At 35.8% G+C, this 25,420-nt stretch overlaps 1 protein-coding gene across 1 annotated transcript; it reads left to right on the forward strand.

The window, feature by feature from the left end:
* Nucleotides 1-12,857: 12,857 nt before the first annotated feature.
* Nucleotides 12,858-24,735, forward strand: LOC146133347 (glucose-6-phosphate isomerase-like). The gene is made up of 13 exons (XM_083397552.1): nt 12,858-13,032; nt 13,362-13,452; nt 14,534-14,602; nt 14,707-14,826; nt 15,445-15,528; nt 16,034-16,180; nt 16,642-16,812; nt 17,430-17,490; nt 18,050-18,246; nt 19,809-20,015; nt 23,077-23,205; nt 23,569-23,711; nt 24,277-24,735. The coding sequence occupies exons 1-13, from the start codon at nt 12,911-12,913 to the stop codon at nt 24,398-24,400; spliced, it is 1,665 nt and encodes a 554-aa protein (XP_083253678.1). The 5' UTR covers nt 12,858-12,910; the 3' UTR covers nt 24,401-24,735.
* The last annotated feature ends 685 nt before the right edge of the window (nt 24,736-25,420 follow it).

A 25,420-nucleotide genomic window follows, 5' to 3' on the forward strand; every position in this document is an offset into this window, starting at 1 on the left:
ACTAATACAAAATCTAATAAAAATAAATTATTCTGTTAAAATCTAGATAATACATGCAGCAGTTGTAACAAGTAGCACAAAATGGCTATTCGTTTAAAATGCCACATCGACCATGGTATGAATATAGGAATGTGTTACAATAAATATTTTGACCAAATGGTAGACAGGATAAAGTATGACGTAATGCTTACCTCAGCTATTTATTTGGGTTAAGGTAAGCGTTTGAGTTAGGATGGTGATTCAAGTATTATTATATTATTTTATCTTTGCGAGTAGATGCATTGAACGTTACGTTATACCTTATTCTGCATTGGGCTAAAACATTTAGTCAAAGTATTTCCGTTACAAATACTACAACTAACTGGGACAAACATGACACGACTCATTTCTGTTTCAGCTCAGTCACGATTGCCGACGCGAAACGCCGAATCATGTGACTTTGTGCAAATACAACGGCACAGATGTCTTCGCTAAACAGGGAAAGCCCCAAATTAATGCTGCTTGGAATTGGACGCACTCTCAAATTTGTATTGTTGTTTGCAGCGTTTAAACTTACATTTAGCAGTATTATTTCTCACTAGCCTGTCTTTGCAACGTACGCCGTTAAATTATTCTGATTTAAACCTTATAGGAACATTAAAACCGTTTCTTACTGTGTACATGTACGGTAATAAACGTGTATCAATAATTCGGTGTTGTTGTAAAACTGTGCTAATTACCACACCACTGCGAGCTCTTTCGTGACCAAGTTATGGCCACAAATATTACAACAATATAGCCGTTTCTCCAAATATGTGATTCCGGTATCTAACAGAGCGCTGGGCAGTAATCTGCCACTGGCTGTCATTACGATTTACAACTACACTATGCGTGTTTTTTTTTACAATTTTCCATCAAATTATAACAAAAACCTTTTTAACACATTTAGGTGGTGTGTTACGCTAAGGTCAGTCATCTAAAAGACAAACTTGTTGCGGCATACGCTGATACTGATAGATCGTCTGACACAAAGTTAAAACGCTGTAGTATAGTAAACATTGCCTGGTGGCGAACTGTTATATCCAATGTTCCGCGTAGGTATTTTTTTTCTTTACGCCAATTTGCCCATGGAGCCTTAATTCAAAATATGAGCTGATGAGGAGTAGACCTGTCACTTACTTACGTTAAGTAGTTTTCAAACTTCAGCCCCGAAAGAAACAAGTAATAAACGAAAACTTTTGTAATTTACACTCTCCCAAATGGACAAGACTCCAATAACATCGAAAACCAATAGTCTAGTAATTATGTTGGTAAAAGCCGAAACCGTTAAAAGTCTAATTTACTTTCGCCCTACTGTAAAAAAATAGTTTTGCAAATTTTTTAAAGTATTATCAAAATTAACTTTTATTGTTTTTATGCAGGTTTATTTCATTGTAAGTTTAAAATACCAAACCAATCTATACTGTGGATACTCACATACACATCAATTCCCAACTGGTTATGCGCTTGCTCGATCACTTCAGGAGGGCAATATGAACCAGCGATAACACCTTAATATATTAATAACTGTAATGCGGAAAAGTAAGCCTTTATTGACCACTTTAATTCTTTCATTAGTTAGAAAAGTAGGCTATATAATTACCAGTATCCAATTCGGGAAACGTAACGTTTGCTTTTTTGGCGACATTGCACACGTCCATGAACATAGTTGGTAAGCCTAAAATGATTGCACATCTGCAAAAGTGAAGCCCATTTTAGAACCAAACTAAAAAAATAATTAAATTTAGGACCCGCTTCATATGATAAATTTAGGACCCGCTTCATATTCGACCAAACGTATGGTAACTGACGTATTTCCACGCCAGCAAAACCTGTTTGAAAACATGTTACGTTTTTAAGGTAAAGTGGAATATTTTGAAATGCAAGGTAGTAAAACGAAAAATGCGAGGTAATAAAACGAATTTCACTTTATAAATGTTTGAAAAATTCCTTTCGGAGTATAAATAGTTTTATTTAAAATAATTTATTATATAAATAAAGCATTCCAAACGCATCAAAAACATACTACGTTTTAGTAATATCAACCTCATTAACGTATCCTTTGAATTCTTACTTTTCTTTTGCCATAGCTCCTACAAATGCCCGTGGATCATACATACTCGTCGGGAATACGATGGTTAAACCAAGCACGGCACCAGACACCATTCCACCAACCATTCCGAAGCAATGGTAAAGAGGAACTTGGCAGCATAAGCTGGCCTAAACATGTGTATGTTTGGTAAATGGAAGATACACATACATACGTTTTCAACAATTGGGATTTAGTCCTCTGAAGTCGCTTTTTGACAAACGACAAAATAATAATAGAGTTCAAAACTACCTCGGAAGCTTGTTACGTTTTCATTTTTTGTTGAAAGCTTAGAAGAGGATCCAGAAATTTTGTTTGTGCGTTCATGAAATTTTTGAACGTTACGTCAAAAAGTTATAGTTTAAACGTTAGGTTATAAAACAAGCAAGCTAAAGAAATCAGTATAACTCGTGCCAAAATATTCAACTAAATCGAGTATAAATACATTGAAGAAAACGGCCGTGGAAATTCGAATAAAGCATTTAATTAAACGGCCAATAGCACTGCTTCTTAATCTCGTCAACGTGGCGGCCAAATTTTATCACCTCTTTTGTTTACCAAAATAGAACGTTTACTAATAAATTGTTTTATGGCCACCAGTATGTGGTTCCAAAACAATGTCTTTTTAACAGCGCTTTCGGTGTGCGGAAATTTAAAAAGGGACATTTACAAATCTTTTGAAGTATTTTTTTAAGTTTGTACCATATTATATTGTATTTCATTGCCAATAAAACATTACCTGCGCTTGATCGTCGTAGCCCAGTCGACTTCCAATAAATTTAGCGTTGTTAATAATGTTGTGATGAGTCAAAGTTGCTCCTTTTGGATGCCCAGTTGTCCCCTATGAACGCAAACGCAATTAAAAAAACAAAACAATTTGTTGCTTGCGAATAAATAAACAAACGTCAATTTATGGAATTGTTTTTAATTGTTACCTAAACTTGGACCTAAATTTGGACATGGTACAACAATAAACTTATTATAAAATTATTACTAATCAACAGTGAGTGCTTTTGCAGCTATTTTGTCAGAAAATGAGCGTTTGTTTTTGAATCGTTAAAAAACGTTAGTGATGGGTTTTTAAAGTTAGTTTGACTAACTAAAATATAAACCACAAGAACACTGCTGGGTGTCTACATGGGAATGAAAATCATGCCCCTATACCATGCCACCAGGGATTGATTAAGGGTAGTTTAGACCTACGGATGTTTACTAGATAAGTTTTGCAAACCAAGTGACAAAAACAACAAAGGCACATATTAAATCCTCTCAGTCATTCGTTTTTAAACAAAAAAAACACAAAAAAACAATATTGTACTGGTACTGAATCTGAATCAGCCTTACAAAAATCTTAACCTTAAAAAAATAAGGGCTTGTTTTCAGAGTCTAAGGCTACAGCCTTAGTAGCCTAATGGGTAATCCGGCACTACATGCCCCCTATACCGTGCCAACTTACCGAAGTAAATTGGATGTTGATAGGGTCGTCGCACTGCAGCTTTTTCTGGATATTGTGAACTTGGGAAACTTCCTGCGGTCCTCCAGCACGAATAATGTCTTGAAATTTAAACGTTCCTTCGTATTGCTGTTGGGGGTCAATTAATATCACTGATCTCAAGTCTGGAAGCCTGAAAAAATAATATCGTAAGTTGCTTTCGGGAAAATAGGTTATGGTGAACAGAATAAGTAGCAGTATGTTTGCAAATTTTATCGAATTCCGATTTGTATTTTTTTATGTTTCATAAATAGGATTTTGGAATTTTTATATCGCATTTTTGTTAAAACGTCGAGTGTTGCAAAAAAGCTATTTTTAATAGTTTAAAGTTTCAATTAAAGTCAAATTTAGGTCATTTTAAAAATTATTCACTTCAGTCCTCCAGTCCAAGTCATTGCCTATACCCAGTACCCAGAAAGTATTCAAGTTTAAATCATTGGGACAGTAAGTTAATTCACGAGTTTACTAACTTACATAAATAAATGTGAAGTATTAAAGTCAAGTCAAATAAATTATTCTAAAAAAATATTTCTAAGCCTTTAACCGAGACAAATTGTATTACTCAAAACACACAAGTCAAGCTATTAGCAGTTAGTTCAAGTTAAACCTAAGAGCAGTTAGTTGACTTCATTCATTACATTCCCAAAAAAACACCTACAGTCGTGGCAGGGGCGGATCCAGGGAAGCATATCGCCATGTCCCCCATAAACTGTTTTTTGCCTATTTAACCTACGTAAAAGCAAATCATTTTTAGTTTAAAATTGGTTAGGCCCATAGGGCCCTCTTAAACGAAAGTTTTGTCAACTTACTAACCTATACAAAGGATTTTTACCCGCTGCATTTTAAAAATACGTCTCGTTTACCTTGTTTTATGACGTAACGTGTAACCTTAGGTTTTGACATTATCCCAGAAATAAAATGCATGGCCTCCATCAAACGAAAATCCTTGATCTACCCCTGATACGTGACCAAAATAAACATAATAAGGAATTATCCAGTGGAAGACACTTACGCCTGGCTGACCAGATTGCCTGGTTTGCAGCTCCCAATCTCTGGCGCAACGTTGCGGAGTATCTCGTAGTAATTTTGAGTATAGAAGGTGGCGCTTGAGACTAGCGCCTTGCAACCGACCAATCGCATTGCGTATTTCAGCTCGCCACTTTGATAAGCAGGGTTTATGCTGACCTGTGATAAATATATATGGTGTAACTATATATATTATGCAAAAATACTTTTTAATACAATACATTCGAATGGTGTACCAACTGCCAAAAAATATGTTTAAAGTGTATATTTCCTAATTTAGACAAATTCTACTTTCCAGCTTTTATTGTTAAACACTTGCGTAAACCAAGATGCGACAAAGCGTAAAGGTAAACGAAGACGTTTAAAAATGATGGCAGAACCTACTCCACAAATTCTCATAACACCAGATCTCTTTTCTCAATTAAGGCATTTTCAGTTTTCCGATCTTTCATATTTAAACACTTGTGTATAACTTCTTAATTAGTTGGATAATAAAATGCAGTAAATCGACGATGATTTGACTTACCAGTATTGCTCCGATCTTGGCCGTCGCGAACTGGGTTATCGCCCACTCGAGTGAATTTGGACCCCAGATCCCAACACGGTCGCCCTTCTTTATGCCGAGTTGCAGCAAGCCAGCGGCAAAGTTTTCGACCTTATGAGATACAAAAACAATATAGTAATCTTTGTATATGGCCGTATTTGTCCTAATTCTAAATAGAGAAATCAGGTGGCACTGTATAAAGACAAATTGTATTTGATTCTCGACAAGCTTTTTTTTCGGTGATCAAAAAAGTAAGTAACGGCACCCAAGCGAGGCTCACAGTCGAACAAAACATAATTAAAAAGTTCGATGCCATTAATGTGGGGCTCAATCGGGATTTGGGCTTTATGTCACACTACACCTCATAGCAGGCTGCACTACACCCATCGTACCTTGAAGCGCAGGCATCGTAGCATAATTGTTTTTGCGTCAGTAACACGCTTTTGCGAGCATGTGCCTGTGGATATGTTAGACGTCACCATTCTTATCGCATTTTACTTGCGCCTGTGCTTTTACGTGCATTTTAATTGTTTTCATTTATACTTTGACCTGATGAAGCACGGTTGTGCGAAAGCTTGTCGAGAATCAAATACAATTTGTCTTTATACAGTGCCACCTGATTTCTCTAAAAACAATATAATGTTCGTTTTGTTATGCCGCTAGCGCCACAAGCAAAATGTTAGGCAAGTTTTGGGAGATAGAAATTTTGAAACGCGATATCAAAGTTACGTCATAACTAGGCTTACCATATTTTTGTGACTTCAAAGCGGGACGCCTCCAAAGACCAAGACCCCTTAGCTGTGATTTTTTAACTTTACGTTTTCCGATATTATTACATAGGCCTATGTTTGTCATCGAAAGTTCATGCGCATATTCTCTGTCTAAATATCGGTTTAAGTTCGAAAAATACAAACGAATTGACGTTAACGATACAAAATTTACTTATTCGCCCAATCATACTTTTCTGTAGATAACACCTTCTTCAAAAAGACATTGTTCAATTTTACATTCTCGTAAAAGTCAGAGCAGGACCAATCAGTATTGATTTTACATGTGATAACGGCTTTCACGTTCTGCTCCAGCATCCTGCTTCTGCTCTCAGACCACATGCTCTTTATAATGGAAAAAAATATTTCAACGGGTGCGAATGTTCCGGGTAAACAAAATATGAACTCTACCAGCTTTTGAAAGTTTGAAACGCGTATGCGTTTTTTTTCAAATTCTTTGAACATCTCGACCCACTTTTGTTCCAAAGACGCATTTTGCCCGCTCTCTTCCTTACAACGCTCAGACATGTGCCTTTTCACTAGTACTTGTTCGTCGAAAAGAGAGTCGCTGTTGATCACCTGCTTCCCAAACATTATGTTGATCTTTTCCCCCAGACTCACACACTCGCACCCAGGATATTTCTTTGTTTAGGTCGATCCAAAGATGAGGAAGCACATTTTTATAAGAACCATCATAAAGATCCAGATATGATAAGCATTTAACGTAAATATCTCTTGCTTTTTTGTAAAACAAGTTTACGTTTACTTCGCCTCCTTCTTCTAGCTTGCCCAAGAGAGTCAATGCTGCAGATGGGATGAAGTTGTTTTCTTTCTTTTCAAGTATACGTTTAGCTTTAGCTCTGACAGAACATGTGCCGCATCTACGGCACTAGCGTTTTCCTTTTCTAACTTTAGAATAGTCTCGTTGAAGTATTTCACTGCCCATGAACAAATTTCAAATAGAGCTCTTGTGTTGGTTCTTCGAAGCATTTTTTGATGAGAGTAGGACAACCTTCTTGGAAGTTGAAGTAACTTTTCAATTCCTCAAACATTTCAAGTATTCTTTGCAAAGCTGGTAGCAAAGAGAGAAATATTGTATTGCCATGTTGCAAGATACGCTGATACTCAATTTCTACAAAGTCGCAAAATTTTTTCAGCTCAGTAACTCGAACGGTGTAAATGTTAAAAAAATTATAGATTTTCACAACAAGACTTTCGACACACATACAGGGAGAGTATCCACAGCATGTTGAAGGCAGTTGTGAACAATATGAGCTGCACATTCGATCCCTGTCAGATCTCTTTCGATCTTTTCTTTCACTTTGAAGAAAACATTATTTTGCCCTCTTCTTTTCACACCTCCAAAATTAGTGTTGCAGTTGTCGGCACAAAACCCAACAACTTTTTCTTAAAGCTTATTTTGGTCTAGAATCGAAACCAGGTAATTGCTAAGTATTTCGGCAGTTTCACCGGGAAGTGATTTAAATTCTAACAGCTTCACTTTCACGCCGATATCAGGTACGAAGTAGCGAATCACAACAGGAACAAGCTTGATCTCTTTCCTGTTCGAAGCATCAATAGTCACGGTGACGAAGTTGGCTTTGCCCAATTCTTGACGTAGATCAGCAGCTACTATCGGGGCAATGCAATTTACAATCACTGCTTCGCATTTCGTCCTTGCTAAAGCAAATTTAGGTTCAAAAATTTTTGAAACTAGCTTTGAGGTACAATCGGAACTCTGGAAGCTTTGTCCGTGAATAGCAGTGTGATATGCAAACGTAGCTTCCTTTGCTGCTAACTTTAAAGATTGATCAGAATTAGCCGGTTTGAAGAAATTTGTTACGCGCGACGACGACGCTGCCGCCTCAATAGAGGACTTGTGTTTTGGGGTTAAGTGTTTGTCAATATCTGATCGTCCGCCGTGGGTAATTGCAAACACAGCCATACAATGATTGCAGCGCACTTTATCTTTATCGTTAACGGTTTCTTTTAAATATGGGTATTCTCGTTTTAAGTCATTTGTAAATGTACATTTTCTTTTGGGCATTTTAACAAGATAATTTAGCACTGCTACTTTTAGTCAAGTTACGGACCTAACCTACATAAACAAACATGCATAAGGATAAGAAACATCACTTTCAGAATTCACCTTCAGCAAGTAGGCTACCGGAACGCTTACACAGCAACAACAGTAACGAGACGTTAAAAAGCGGGACGTTTGGCTGACTGGTCGGGACGCCGGGACAAGACGTTAAAAAGCGGGACTGTCCCGCCTAAAACGGGACGTATGGTAAGCCTAGTCATAACATGATTATTAATCTCAACACATCTGCTTTCACGAGCGAGCTATGAAGCACTAATGTGCAACTAAACCCAGTCTAATCTAGCGTAGCGCAAAATTGTGTTTACTGTGTTAATTGAAAAGGATGGTTGACGTATTGCGCACATAACAGATTCGCATATTACTCGATATGATTGCACTTTAAGAAATTGCAATTTGTACAGTTTATGAGTACACGCACAGCGCAACATGCCTTAGTACAGTGGTTCTCAAACTTTTTAAAAAAAATTACGCAACGGTCCCCCAAATTTTTTTTAAATTGCTCACGGTCCCTTGAAAATGTAAACAAATAAACACAAAATAACACGTTGTTTTTAATGGTATCAATGGACGGGTGCACTTGCTTCTTTGCTATCGGCTCGGTTTTGTTAACCTCTAACGAATCACGTTGTTTAAGTAAAGCAATCATGTACAGTTTTAAAACCGTTACCGTACAGCTCACAGTGGCAACGCAGCAGCTGTAAAAATGTAATTCCCATTAGCACAATGCAACACTATGACGTCACAATGCACAATTTAACTCTAAACGTACAATAACGTGAATAAACAACTAATCAGCTTGTTTGGAAAAGTAAGTTGCCTGAAAATTTTATTGCACAGAAAAATTTCTTCTTTAGGAGCGTCGTGTTGATTTTTGTTAGGTGCTTCGCGGACCTCAGTTTGAGAACCACTGCCTTAGTAGTACATGGCGCTCTTGGGATGAAAAGATTTCTTTAACGGAAAAAAACATGCTACTATAAAACTGGAAAAGAAATTTTTGCAACGACACAAACAATTGGCCTGAAAACCAGTTGGGGTGGGTCATGGGCTGGTGGCCCCTTCCTGGGCCCGCTACTGCGCCTCTATCTCGCCCAACGTGCTTTGTACCCAGACTCACCTCTCGGTGAAACTCCTGGAAGGTCCTCCTCGTTTCAGATTGTGAGAATACGACGAAGTCTCGATCGGGAAACAGCTCGGTGGTTTGGTCCAGCACCTGGCCGAGGGTGGCGGAGGTCATTGGCGTTGTGGAGATGCTGTGCGAATAGCTGTTTGCTAGCTTGGGTAATGGACGTCGCTTTTCGATGCTCAAACGGCTAAAACGAAAGAAGAAACTTTAAAAATAAAAAAGAACGAAAGACGAAACTTTCAGAAATAAACAAATAATGTGCAAAACGTTTGGGTTGACCTCGATACAAGCTAAGACAACTGATGCATCGAATCAAAAAAAAAAAAAACGCGACGCGCGAATGATCTTTCTTCGTCCGATTCGTTTACGTTTTGAGTCTGTCTTTTGAACTAGATTAGCGCTTCTTTGCCGCTGCGCTGTGGAAGGCTGCCAAGGACAAGTGGAATACGTAATCAAAAATATTTAGCATATTAAATTTTTTTTTTTTTTTTTTGGCAATGTAATTAAAACTTGCAAGAAAATTGAAAGAAATGCCAGTATACCAAAAAACAATCGCGCTCGCTTCGCTAGCCACGTGCGCACGGACACAAACAGGTTAATAAACACTGAACTAGATTAACTATTAAGGTTATTGCGTTTCCTCGAAGTAATTTTATTAAACTTTTTATTAATAGTATGGTGGGACTCGACGACGTGTGGACTCGAATTTTAAACCAAACAAAACGATTTTTTCGCGCTTTGCGCCAACATTTTACTGTCTCCTTAAATGCAATTAAACACGTTTTTAAGGGCAAAAAATATTATTGGCCCGCCTGATTAAAAACGTTCTAACATTTTAATAATACATTTCCTAGGTAGCATTCTGTGCGCACCGCAGAGACCTTTCTGAGGTTGGTTTTGGCCCGCGACTAGAAAAAGGTTGCCGACCCCTGTTCTAGGACGTAGTAGGCCTATAGCATACGTTTTTATATTTCTCGAAGAAAATGATGTAACATAACTATGACGAATAAAAATTGTTCCACGTTAGTATTAAAAAAACAGTAAACTTCACAAGATAACCTATTTACCTGTTGAGATGTAGTTGTCTTGTTGTCACAGCTCTTAGCGAGGTCCGTTGAAGTACAGAAGTCAACTTCAGAGCTTGCCGGTTGGTAAGTAACTCGCTAATGACACGCATGTTGTTTGTTTAAGTAAATACTATAGCCCACGAAACCTAACTTCTTGCAACACTACACGATATAAAGAAAGTATAAACATTTCCATAACATCTTATTAAAAACGTGTATTTTTTGCAGTTTCGTCATGAAAACACGGTTTAACCAAATACATAATTGTTTAGTTTAAAATTTAACTTGACACTCTTTGCAATTTTTTGTACCTGCCCAATAAAATCGATAAGCCAATCTCTGTGTTTTGGCAATTTCATAAGGCGAATGAATTCACGATGTCCCTGGTTAAAAAGTTGTCTGAAAAAAAAATCACTTGTTTATAGTTTTTGCTGCATGAATACCGTCACTCAAAACTCGGAAATGACTATAGGCTATTTTTTACTGAAGAAATACCATCTGGTCTATGTTGACTTCCTATACCGTATATCACGAACAAGCATTTCGAATCACTGTGTTTTGTAATCATACTTGGTAAACCTTAGTTAAGTCCTCTACTTTCCACTCTACTACAATTTTTCAAAGTTGTTCTATTTAAATGCAAATTTTCGCACTAATCATTTTATTTATAGCCTATGTTTTACCCGGTTTTTCCTGCATACTATATGTTTCGGGTATATAGCCTATACTCATAAAAGTCTCTACAACTATAACCTTTATAATAAATACGAATATAAAAAATATGCCAATTTTTTTCTGTTTCTAAATTGTTAAGCATCCGATCCTTTAGTTTAAAAGTATAGTAATTCACTTAGACAAATTTAACGATTTTTTCGCGCTTTGTACGATTAACCTAAAATTCACATCCGTTTTGGTGAATATAGGGCCTACTGTCAAATGGTGGTGGTCTGGTGCATTCCAACGGAATGATTCAAGGCATTTTTGTCGGACCAGTACAAAACCAACTTTTAAACATAGAGCAGTGGTAGTTTTTTTATAACTAGGCCTATATCTTAATTAATGAACGACTGACACATTGAGTTTCTAAAATCTTCAACCTACTGTGTACACCACTGATTTTGGGTTTAAAAACCATTTTCGTTAAGGTTGTTTGCGTAGTGTGAGATTAGGAAATGCCATATTTGCCACACTGGTTGTCCACTCTTGCCTAAATGTAAGCGTAGCCTATACATTCCTCGTGTCAAGCACGGGGGTAAAATTTCCAGTAGGACCGGTAGTAGGCTGAAAACAGGTTTAAAATGGTCCATCTTAGGGCTTCCAAGTCATGTTTTTATGTTATTAAAACTTTTCGATGGTGGTAAACAAAACGTTTCTCGCTCTTAATCGGCATTGGTCGGGAGAGTAGCCTAAGAATGACAACGACGCTATGTTTTGGTTGATTAATTTGTAGCCACTACATTTTTTTGGAACATTATAAATCGCATTGTTTTTCGTCAGCACATGTTTCGAAATGACAACTGATCATGGATGTCCGATAATATCGGATCGGGCCCGACACCCGATGCTATTCTATTGTCGAACTGTTCTGCATTTTGCGAGGTAATACTTTGTTTTAAAGTTATGTAGGCCTACAACTGCTACAAGCGATCTGTAAAACACGCCACGCGACGTTGGGTTGGGGAAACTTTGTTCAAGCAAAGAAAGTAATTAGCATCATCAGTTCAGTCGAACGTAAAATTGCAATCACGATGAGACCGCAAATACGAGTTCACACGAACTACGTGACGAAGCAAGTTTGTGTTACGCTTGAGTGAGAAAACCTCAGTTGATGCCATCTTCTTGTGTTGACATTGCCGGCAGAACAACCTTCAGACGCTACAAGGTCCGTGTTGACAAGGTCGCTGTCAAGTTGTCTGGTGGTAACATTTACAAAAAAACATGTTAGTTTGATTTGTGTTTGTAAATTTTTGAAGGTTATCTTTCAGTTTACTTTTAATTTAGCAAAATAATTGTGGACAGCCTTGAAATCACCTGTCTTAGTTGTTTTGCGTATTCTTTAGCGGGAAAACATTTTCGTGCGCTGGTCTTGAATCCTACCACATTTCCGTCGGGGAAAACAATATTTGGGTTGGTCCAGTATTATTATTATATTTATTCTTACACATTTATGCCTACCTTGCAATTTTAACTTTGGCAACTCGTTTCATTAGTGTTAAAATAAATGTCTTTGGATTCTAGACCAGCGCCTTTGTTTCTAACTGTTTGAGGTTATCTTTTAGTTTAGTATTTAATTTAGAAAAATAGTGGTGGGCAGCCTTAAAATCACCTGTCTTAGTTTTGCTGCAAATGCGTAGTGTTCAGCGGGTAGACAATTTCCATATGGTATGTTCTGTGCGAAGTTTATTCTATATTCCCTAAAAATAAAACATGTTTTAACTTATGAATATATAGATTTGTACAGATGGATTCTTTATGCTAAGATGACTTACAGGTATTTCACAAGTCAACGATTTAAACTTATCTTTCATAATGATTTGTATTCGGAATTGCTTTTAATGTTTCTGAAAATTAAGGTTGACATATAGCAGCCAAAAATAAATTATTTTTTGTTTCTTTTTTACAGCACAGTTCATTACGTTTTTGGGTTAGACATTTGTTAATATTAGTCTTATTTAAAAAAATGGCTGGATTAACTGAATCAGCAGAATGGAAACAACTGCAAGCAGATTTTGATACACAGGGAAACTGCATTAACATGAAACAGTTGTTCGATGCAGACCCAGAAAGGTTTACAAAAAACAGGTTTGTTGCCATTAATCAATTTATTTTAACTATTTTTAACTTAAATTTCTATGCCTTGTTTTAACTAATTTTTTATCAAACTTACAGCGAATATATATACAGTATGTATATAATGTAAAGTAGCTTAAGTAGCTAAAATACTTTGGTATTTTTTGGAAAATGGTATATAGCAACTGACAATACTATATTATTATAAATGTGGGTAAAACTAACCACTCACAATTAACTGGGTTGTTAAAATACTTATAAAGCCTTCTTTGAATCACTTGTAAAAATGACTATGTATTTATTATGCCATTGCTCTTTGGAACTTTCATAATGTTTTTTAGCATCGTGTTGGATACACCAGAGGGAAACGTCCTTGTGGACTTTTCAAAGAATCGAATCACTGATGAAATTAAGCAACATTTATTTGCATTGGTAAGCATAAAAAATACATAACATTTTTATTGTTAAAATGTTTTTACAGCAACTCAGCCATACAATATGTATAGTTTTTTTAGCCTGGTATTACTTAATTGTCATGCTATATTTTTGTATACAATAATGATATATACTGCAGTAAGTGTAAATTTACTTTAAGAAATAAAATAAAACTATATTTCACCAATTGATGAAATAATAATAATATTATTACTATTTTTGTTAATTTTGGGATCTAAGCCTGCTCCAACATTGCTAGTTGTTGATCTCTTCTCCATATCGTAAGATTCAAGCAAAACCACAAAGGTTGTAAAAGAGATCCAAAAACAACTTTATTCAACAAAAGCAGTTTTTCTTTGCGTTTTCTTGGCGGTGTTTTGCTTCAGGCATTGTGATTCCGTTTATTATAGTAGCTCTTTATTTTGCCATTTTAACGTCAGTATTGGTAAACAGCTCTACTAAACTGTATTGTAATTCTGTTATTGGCTTTTTAAACTTTTGAATAGTTTTATTTTATTTTATATAATTTTTAAAATATAATTTTGGTGTTTCGTTGTGTTTGTAGTATATTAGCAGAACTGACGATGCTTTTTGCGTAACTATAGTATTCTGCTTTTGTTGAATAAAGTTGTTTTTGGATCTCTTTTACAACCTTTGTGGTTTTGCTTGAATCTATATTTCACCAAGTGTTTTTTTTAATATACAATTAAAATACTTGGGTACACTATGCATGGATCTGTAATGTAGCTTGATAATAAATTGCAAAGCCAAAAAGGTCGAGTAAATCGACAGCATCTTGATTAAGACGTTTCGATACGAGCTTGTATCATCTCCAGTTAGTGCTTGTATCAGTCACATCAACTGAAGATGATACAAGCTCGTATCAAAACGTCTTAATCAAGATGCTGTCGATTTACTCGACCTTTTTGGCTTTGCAATTTATTATCAAGCTAAAATTCAAATAACTATCCAAAACAGATTCACATAGGAATATGCTCTTATTTGCAAATATTGTGATAGTATAACATCTGCACTTTATTTCTGTCTTTCATGTTTTGTATTTTTTCTATTTTTTTAGGCTCGTGCCAGGGGCATTGAAGAAATGCGAAAGAAGATGTTTGGAGGAGAAAAAATAAACTTTACTGAAGTAATACCGATAGAATTTTAAGTTACAATTACATTTCGTGAAGTATTTATCTATTTTCTTTTCCTGTAAACTTGTAACCTTAATAATAATCCGTTGATTAACAGGACCGAGCAGTGTTGCATATTGCACTGAGGAATCGTTCCAATACTCCAATAATGGTGGATGGCAAAAATGTCATGGACAATGTTAATGATGTGCTGGGAAGGATGAAGGCATTTACCAATGTAAGGTCTTTCACATAAATGGCAATAAAGTTTCCTTCATGTATTTGGCACTGACAGTCCCTAGGCTAAGTTTCAGATTTTATTGTATATTTTTTGGTGGCCTCTGTCATAAATCAATATAAACATTAAACAATTTAATATTTTTTTACATGTTTTATGTCTGAATTACCAAACATAATCATATTCACAACCTGTGGGTCACTGCAGCCTGGTACACAATTTTTCAAGGGTGCGGCAGAAATATTGTGCTTCTTATCTAGACTCAAATTTTGCGCGTATAAAATGTAAACGAATATTTATTAACCTCTGACATGTGCGTTCGAAATAAATACCACCATTGATTTTTGATTTTCTGTTAACAAACAAACAATAAATAAAAATTAGCGAAATCCCCACCCCTTGGTGCATCGCAAGTACAAAATCTTTTTCGAAATGTGCCACAAGAAAAATAGTATGAGAACCACTGGACTACACTTATTTATTTTTCTGAGACAAAACAGCACAGGTTACAATCTGATATTTATTTGCACTGTCTATCGGTCTATTTCAAGCATTTACATTTCATTTTATAAATTAAAGGCACCACACCCATATTAAATTGTGTTTTTATTTTTAAAGAAAGTTCGCTCTGGTGAATGGAAAGGCTGTACAGGAAAGGCAATCACTGATATTGTTAACATTGGAATTGGTGGTTCTGACTTGGTAACTAGAAAAATAATATATATTTAAAAATAGAGATTGACCATTAATATCATTTATTTAAACACATAATGATAAGCGTTTTTTATGTTTTGTCAATAGATAATCAATATGAAGTGATAACTGATTTTTGTATATTATTGAGGCAGAATTACAACTTATTAATTGAACATAAAACGTAAATTATATTCAGTTTATTTACAAACTTTCCCAACATATATTTTGCATATTTAACTGCTTAAGAAGGAAAGCAAATAACAAATTTTGTGGTTAAAAAGTTATAAAATTTCTTTGCGTTTAGTGATGGGCTAAAAATTAAAAAAATATTATTTTAGTAAAATATTGGCAAACTATAGGTCCAAGTTTATCGATATATTAGTAGGAGTGAGCACCAGCCGCTTTCAGTTGACCAAAAATAACATATTTTTTAAACTATGCAAATTATTAAAACCTTTGAACATTTTTTAAACAAACATTACTATCAGGTTTATGGTTTTATTCACATCAGGGCCCTTTGATGGTTACTGAGGCTCTCAAGTTCTACTCGGCAGGGGGACCTGCTGTACATTTTGTGTCAAACATTGACGGCACACACTTGGCTACGACACTGGCTAAGCTAAACTACGAGACCACACTGTTTATCATTGCTTCAAAGGTAACATTTGAATTATGTCAGCTGGTTTTATGTAAAATTTTAACATTCAACATGACAAAAAAGCATAAATAGTTTTTTATTTCATCAATTTTCTGGAATTTCCCAGTCAATTTTTCAAACGGTAAACCATCACTTGCTGATTTTATTATTAATTGCTACTTCCTAGGTCTACTTTTAAGGGTTGCCGTTTGCCCACTTTCTATTAGCATAACGTTTTAAAGCTAGAATTTACTATAACAAACAATTTTATTTCTTAATTTAATACATTGTTCACGGTGTTATGTTAAAACTATTAAAATCACATATAAAATCATAGAAAAATATATTTGTGTAAAATCTTCTAAAAAAGTGCTTGTTTAGGAAATACTCTCCTGACATGTTACCTGTTGTGTGCTACAACATTTTTTGCTCGTTAAAAAATCACGCGGTTATCAAATTCCAGTATTTACTTTTGCTTGTAGACATTCACCACCCAAGAAACAATCACCAACGCAACCTCGGCCAAGGATTGGTTCTTGGGAAACCACGCCGACACATCAGCAGTGGCCAAACACTTCGCCGCTCTGTCAACCAACGCTGAGAAGGTTTCGGCGTTCGGCATCGACGTCCAGAACATGTTTGGATTCTGGGATGTAAGCAATTCAATGTTTTTTTAAAGCAAGGCATTTTAAAATGACTCAAGTCCAGGTCAAATCATTTGAAAAGAACTGCGGTCTAATTTCAAGTCAGCTATTTTGCCAAATGTAACAAATCAAGTTCCAGTCCAAGTCGTTATTAGAGCAAGTCAAGACATGGCCTAAAAATCGTTAAACTGATTAATTGTTAAAATCATCCGATTGTGAACAATAACTCAACTGATAACAAAAACGCAATATATTGCGAGCAAATTGTTTTACGCTCAGTATTGACATAAATAACCCAACTTTATACAAGAAAATGTTTAATGGAAACGCTTAATGTCAATCCAAGTCATTTGACTCAATGACTTTTGTTCCAAATATAAAATTCGATGGTGTCTTTACAGGCAGCTTGCTGGGTTTTATTGACAGTTTTGTTATTTCAGTATTATTTCAACTTCTGCTGTCTAAATGCCAAACACAATTATGTGTTAAAGCTATTCGTATTTATTCAATTCATCAAATTTGCTATACAATTACGATAGGGTATTTTATCAAAGCGATAAGGTTCCTCACAGTTCATTTTATGCAAATGTATATTGCATCAGACGATATTAATCGATTTGTTTTAGTGGGTTGGCGGAAGATACTCACTTTGGTCTGCCATTGGACTTTCAATTGCACTTCACATCGGTAAGTTAGTTTAATAGGTCGAATGGCTTTTTGGTTTTCAAACTAAAATCTGCGAAAACACTGAACCGTTGTCCGGATTTTTAAAGCCACATAATGAAAGCCACGAGCAAATTGCACGACTTTCAAAATAATGAGTTAAAGGTGACCGTATCAAATAAGCGGCCAAACAATTTGGTAGATAGCTTATCGTGCCGAAAGGTTTATACAAGTGTAAAATCCAAAAGCATTCCAAAAGGCTAGCGATTTTTTAACGGGTCATGTTTTTTAATCTTCTGTATTACCACAGTGCATAAGTTTTCCAAGTTTACTATACGGATTTATTTTGTAAGGTAATAATCGATTTTTACGGGCCTTTTTTAACGTAGATTTTATAAAAACTCAAATAAAAGTAGATGAAACGTTTCGAAAATAAGGCATGCTACTTGTGTAAAATAGCGTTAAATCGATGCTACTGCAAATATTGAACTTTATACCTTGTCTAAATTAACCCTAGAGCGATTATACGTACAATGTAAATGTAGCACTATAATACGCTAAAAAACTAAAACATTGTTTGCAGGTTTCGAAAATTTCGAGTCGCTTTTGGCCGGCGCTCATTGGATGGACAAGCACTTCAACGAAACGCCTCTGGAGTCGAACGTCCCTGTAACACTCGCAATGCTGGGAATATGGTACAACAACTTCTACGGCGCCCAGTCGCACGCCATGCTGCCCTACGACCAGTACATGCACAGATTCGCCGCTTATTTCCAGCAGGTTTGTCAAATACTTTTCCATTTCTAAATGAATTTCTGTAAAGTTGGTTGGGCGCAGTTAAGTACTCGTCAACACAAACGGCAATTAAAGTGTACATTATAATGTGACTGGGAATATTTTTCTACACAAATTTACAATCTAAACCCCAAATAATCTAAATACGAATTAAAAAATATTATAATTGTGTTTTGCTACACCTATGTTATGCAAATAGTGATCGGTAAAAAAAAAAAATTAGCCAGCTAAAGTGTAAATTGTAATGTGACTGTAAATATTTCTCAACATAAAATTACAATGTGAACCCTCAATGATCTAAATTTAAATGAAATATTATTATATGTGTGTTTTGCTACACCTATGTTCTGCAAATCGAGGTCCGAAAAAAATAGTAAAATGTGGGTAATTTACCGGCTAATCTTCGAAGATAAATATGTAGTTATGTGGGATAAAATAAGTGGCCAGATAAATCAAGTCGTTACTCGCCTAAGTTCTGCGTCTCACTTTTTTTCAACAATGCGCAATTTTCTGGCTTGTTGACGCCGAAACAGCATTTCGTGACAGTTGTTAAAATTTTCATCGGCTCGTCGTGGAAAGATTTTACGCGCGGCCGCATTCGTCTATTTCCGCAATCGTGTGCTGACCTTTGATGCAGCTGGGCGCAATTGCTTTACGCTGCGCTGCACGCATTGTAAACGTATCACGTTAAAAACGTTGCACTAACTATTTTTTGGCAAAAAGGTTGATCTGTGCTTTGCCTAAAGCGATTGCTTAATGTAGCAAACGGACAGATTTTATCAAATGATTATTTTATTTGGTTTCTATTTGACACGGTCGCTTACTTGTGCCTAATTCGGATTTTTCATTGCCTATCCTTTAACTTTTCAGTGAAATTATTGCACCTTACCTTAATATAGTAATGACCCAAGCAATCATTTTTTCATTAATTGCATTCCGGGAAAGCCCGGGTTATACCAAGTGATAAAATATGAATTAGTTTATTAGATGTCTTACAATGCTAGGTCTTTTCATAATATTGCCCCCAAAATTGTGATATGACTTTTTATTCAAGTTAATCATTTTGCAAAACCATCTAGTCCAGTCGATTTTAGCTAATAGAAAGACCATTTTTAGGTAAAATTACGTGTTGCATAGTCCCAAGCATTTTCAACTATTACTTGTAGAACACTTTGAGGTCCAAAAGTTCAGCCAGAAAAAAGGTGAGAAAAATAGGCAAGCATACCAGAATTTATTCAAACAAAAACAATTAAGTCTTAAGTCGAAACATTTGCCCAACTTATTAGTCAAAGTATTTTAATTCTTTTTTTGTACTATTACGCTTAAGCAACAACATAGAAAGACGGGCGTGAATAAAAAAATGAAATTAAAGTTAGGATTCCTTAACCAAGTTATTCCAACACACCCTGATGGTGAACAAATCTTTTTAGGTCGGTCTTCGCAAATTTGAACATAGACTAAGTTCACTCAGCGGTAAAGACCACAGACTGATCACATTGAATGCAAAGAACGCGTTAATGTTAAAAGTATTATTGTATTTTCAACAGGGCGACATGGAGTCGAACGGCAAGTACGTGACCCGGTCCGGGGCCAAGGTAAACTATTCGACTGGACCCATCGTGTGGGGCGAACCGGGAACCAACGGCCAGCACGCCTTCTACCAGCTCATCCACCAAGGCACAAAGCTCATCCCTGCCGACTTCTTGGCCGCCTCGCACACACACAACCCCATCGCTAGCGGAAAGCACCATAAGGTTGTTATACTACTATAGACAGGGTTGGCGGGTTGCCATACCGTCCTTATTTCTAAGATTTGTCCTTATTTTGAAGGGCCAGATTTTACAAAACCTAAATGTCCTTATTTCTAAGATTTGTCCTTATTTTAAAGGGCCAGATTTTACAAAACCTAAATGTCCTTATTTCTAAGAAATGTCCTTATTTTTGACTTGTGTCCTTATTATGTCTAATTTTCAACAACTACAGAACTTTGATCGTTTTCCTCTGGTAACCAGTGTTGAATAATATTCTAAAATTATGCTTTTGCGCCGAGATTCTAGGACATCATAAATGACAAGATACCCCCAAGTCTCAGGATTTGACTTTTAAGTGGTGAGATAGGTAGGGCAGTGGTACAGCAGTTTACCAGGATACAGCATCTGACGACATTTTAGCAGTAAACAGCAGTAAACCGAACACGGTTACTAAACCGAACACGGTTACTGCTGTTTGGGCTACAGAAGAATAGGGTGGGACGGCAGCATTTTTTGCGAAGTGGTTTGTAATGGGAATGGGTGCGCAGTGCGGTCGACACTTTGATTAAATCAGTAAAGCTATAAGCAGGGATGGCCAACACATCGATCATGATCGACCGTTTGATCACCACATTTCAACTGGTCGATCGCGTTGTGTGGCGGTTTTTTTTAAATTGCGTCCTCAAGTAGGTAACATTAACAGGAGTAGACCAAAAACCAAACCAATAACCTTGATAAATTGCTGGAGCAGTTGTTTCTGGCAAAAAGTATGAAATGTGATGTGACACGGCTCGTATAAATACAAAGCATTTCCAAAAACGTTTTTTAAATGCTAATCTAATTTTTCGGTTGTCCTTATTTTTAGGTCCATGCCGATGGCAACCTTGGCTATTGACCAGGGGTTCTTAACCTTTTTGTATGTTTTACCCTTTTAACAAAGATGAATATCAGATTTACCCCCAATATATAAAATGGTTCTATTTTTTTAAAAAACGAGTAGCAAACTAGATGAGAAAGAATTAATAGGCTAGAATTAATAGGCTACTATAGGCTAACTTCGAATTAGCAGTTAATCTGAACTAGGAAAGTAGGCCACCAATACCTACGGCTTGCACACTTTTTCTGTCCTGTCAGCTAATGTGGATATTTTGATTGATAGCTCATTTACCCCATAAAACAAGAAAATTTCCCCCTGGGATAAATTTACCCCAGGTTAAGAAAGGCTGCTATAGACAATATAAAGTCGGTGTGCAGAGTTTTTTTTATTTGAGTTTGTGGTTCTCAAAATCTTGTATCTAACCCTGAGAAGATCTAAAAGGTCATAGTCAAGTAAACAAGTTTTTAACCGGTAATCAATCAAGGAATGCTATGTACAGCACAATAATTAATGTCTATTAAAATTTTAAACATTTCGGTAATTAATTTTTCATATTACGACGTTATGGTTAAATGATTGCCAAAATAAGCCCCTGAAAACGAAGAATTAACATTTTAAGCACCATTTTTTACAGTTTAAGATTCACTTTGTTAGGCGCTGTATAGCAGTTATTGTACCAAGGCGCCATATAGCAGTATTTGCACCCAATAAGAATTATATATTTTATTAACAGAAAATGTTTGAAAATTATAATACGAGCTCAGATCTTTGCAAGGAAGGTTTTAAAATTCAGTACAGCCTTGCTTTGAAAAACCTTTTTTGTGCTGTAATTAAACTGATCAACATTGTGTGTTTTGCCAAATGACAGTCCAGGATGAGAGTCCGGCTTAAAATGAATTGCGTTTTATCTTTGTTGTTGTTACCAACGCCTTTCAAAATCTTATATAAACGCCACCATACGTTATATTAGCACCAAACACCAATGGGATGCTATAATGAATACCTCTATTAAATGTTGCGCATATTGTCATGCACAAAAAATTCACAGCTTTCTATTATTGTGGTCTTTTGAAAAAAATTGATTAAATAATATATTTATTAGCGTACTTGTTTTTAAATGCATCCTATATTATTGGTTGCTATATTACAAACGGTTACTGTGCATTTTTTGTCACGAAAGCATGTTAGAGGAAATGCTAATTCATAAACACAACACGACTCTACGTCACTTACGTATACAACAATAAATGTCGCAGCAACACAAAAAAACACCAGTTGACAAACCACACAGTATAAAAAAACGCCTTATCGGGAAAAACGAATATTTCAAACATCATTATGTAAGCGTAAATTTAGGGGTTAGCCAAACTAATGGTATTTTTATATTGTGGTACCTCTTATGTGTTACACTCGAAAAACAAATTCACGGTGAGCTTACAACAGTGATCGATATTAAAATGTCGACTGGTCGTATTACTTGTTTTCGTCTTCAAAGGCCCATATCCTATTACTGTAAACCTCCACCACTGTACTAGTTTATAGCTGGGTATATTACAATTATACTTTTACAATAATGCACCTTAATTAAAACAATAGAATGTATAAATAGTCACTTATAAACTGCTTAAATCACTTGCCGTGGCCACGTTTATGTAACTTAATGTGTTACACACCAAAATCCAAATAAGCCGAAAACAATTTTAACTCCTTTCACCAAGTATTTTGAAATAAAAACAATTATGATTTTTGTTTTTTACCAGAATTTCAAGTTTTAAATCCTTTATCGTCCAATATTGTGTACCATCAAATGTCAGTATAAGTTTGTTTTGCTCCTTCCTATTTCTCAATGCTGATTTTATTCACCCAAATGCAAATCTGATACGAGCATATATTCTTAATATGCATTACCGTATTTTTACATATTTTGTGCGTTATACTAAAACGCATTTATTTATAACTTGTATGAACTCGTTTTTAAGTTTAACTCGGGTTTACCGATGCGTACAAACAGCAATTAAAAAAAATATTTTCAATTAAGGCAAACGGTTCAGACACAATGGTTAAATCCGGGCTAAGCAAAAAATGCCATGCTGAAAACCAACAATCGTACAAGTGTTCCTATATTAATTGAAGTAAACTGTACGTAAAGTATTTGTTAGACGTTTAACTTATAAATCTTCCTCTTAGATTCTGCTCGCCAACTTCTTGGCTCAGACCGAGGCTCTGATGATCGGAAAGTCGGAAGAAACCGTCGTTGAGGAACTGAAGAAAGCCGGCACTTCACCGGAAGCGATAGAGAAAATTAAGCCACACAAGGTATAGTTATTTTCATACCTGCCGAAGCTATGTCGTGTAGGCAAAACTAGATATATTGCTGCTCAACTAAAAAGTTTTTTTTATTTTAAGAGCACAAAATTGGGAAATACAAAAAAGAATTCCACAATTTACATCTTGATATATTTTTGACCAAGTTGACAAAAAACAGATTTAGAATAAGTGGCCAAAAGTACCCTAGAATCATTTAGAAAACCCTGTGCAAGAAAAATCGTGTTGACCAATGTAATACATTTTTCTATGTTTACTGGTGATGTACGCATACGCCATATTACAGGTCTCACTGGCCAACGACCACGGCACCCATATCAATTCTACTTGTCTGGCAATTACTTTTGTTTTTAGGTGTTCGAGGGTAACCGCCCCACCAATTCCATTGTTTACCCCAAGCTAACCCCCTTCATGTTGGGGCTTCTCGTTGCTATGTACGAGCACAAGATTTTCACCCAGGGGGTCATTTGGGACATCAACTCGTACGATCAATGGGGGTAAGTTGCAGTTTTAGAAGAATTTTTTTAAACGAGTTTGACTTAATACGGGATGTGGGTTTTATATGAGAGTTTAAATTTTATCAACCTTAATGCCGCTTGCTTCACCGTTTTTCTGTACAGGTTTTTGCAGTACAAATCCTCTGGTGTTAGGAAAGCAATTTTTAAGATTACATTTACGGCGATCAAAGGTGTTTGTCAGCTTATACCTTATACTTGTCAATAGTGGGGTAATATTAATGCCGATGTCAATTGAATTTTTTTAAATTTAAAATAACATTTTTTTATCACAAACTGGAAATATTCCCTTTTTTCATTCAATTTTTCCTATGACACTATAGCAACGACGCCTTTTGATATGGGATCAGTCGACTGTACTATTTACCAAAGATTTGGGTTCGATGTTGAATACAATAGGTATCGGACACAGATCTTTGTAGCTCTATACCTCGCACTTCTTAACAGGGAACAAAACATAGTTAAGATCTGAGGCAGAGACTTGTAACCAGACTTGCAAATTTCAATTATCGTTAAGACGATTTTTACTTAAATTTTCTGTTCAAAGTGTTGAACTCGGCAAGCAACTGGCCAAGGTCATCGAACAGGAACTGGGCGGATCATCAGTGACGTCACACGACTCATCGACGAAAGGCATCATAAATTTCATCCATGCCAGTATGGGTCATTGATCACGAATCATCAGTACGCTGGCGATCACGATGAATAAAAAGTTCACTTTTACCGCTTGTATCCCTGCGCCTTTGCAGTATTTAGCCAGATGTATAACCTCGTTTTTTTGTTGTATAAAAATAAAAAATAGAGACCTTCCATAGTTCCATTGGGTTTTTCATACGTTTTTTGATTGATTCATTAACTCGTTTTCTACGAAGAAACCTCATTTTGAATTTGTTCAGAATTTAAACGCTATCATATGATGGATACGCTTTTGCTCTTGGCAGCACAGAAAAATGTGTTTTGGAGATTTGTTTGCACATATATACCGCTGTTGCAATTAAATAAATGAAATATACGCTTGGGTGTGGTTTTTCACGGATTGAAATGAATTAAGGATCCTTTTTTACAAAAAAAAAAAAATTACTTTTACCCTTCTAATCAGTAATCATATAAGCTGTAAAATGATTTGTTATTATTCAATAAGTTGTAATTTGATGGTAAATTTGTGATTAGTTGTGATTTGCTAATGAACGAAAAGTAATTGACCTAATTACAATTTTTATTTTAAACTTTTACCAAATTATTTTCTTTCCCAATACGCTAGACGTTCTCTTCTAATCGTGCTTGAACACCGCTATAGGCTACATTTATATCAGTTAGGCATAGACCGTATTGTTTTGTAAAAGTTGGTTGGTGCGGATCCACGAGGTTAGACGTCATTCCTTTTTTCTCAAGTGAATCTTAACCCCAAAGACGCCGTGCGTACCGTGATACCCCATAAAATAAATGTTTTTTTAACAATACCTTATTGATACCTCTCCTAATTCCATCCAAACCAAAACAACAGGTAACCCGCACCCAACAGTTTGATCAGTAAAGTTTATTCTGAAATTGCCAAACGCTATGACCAGGGTTGCCATCGGCATATGCCCAAAACGAAGGACAACCATGGAATTACAATTTCTGCTTAGTGAAATAGCTATTTTCTTCTCCACTAGACCGTTTCAATTGTTCATCTAAATATTGAATGCGTA

Source organism: Ascidiella aspersa, chromosome 9 (genome assembly GCF_963924565.1).
Source record: "Ascidiella aspersa chromosome 9, kaAscAspe10.2, whole genome shotgun sequence".
NCBI classification, from domain to species: Eukaryota; Metazoa; Chordata; class Ascidiacea; order Phlebobranchia; family Ascidiidae; genus Ascidiella; species Ascidiella aspersa.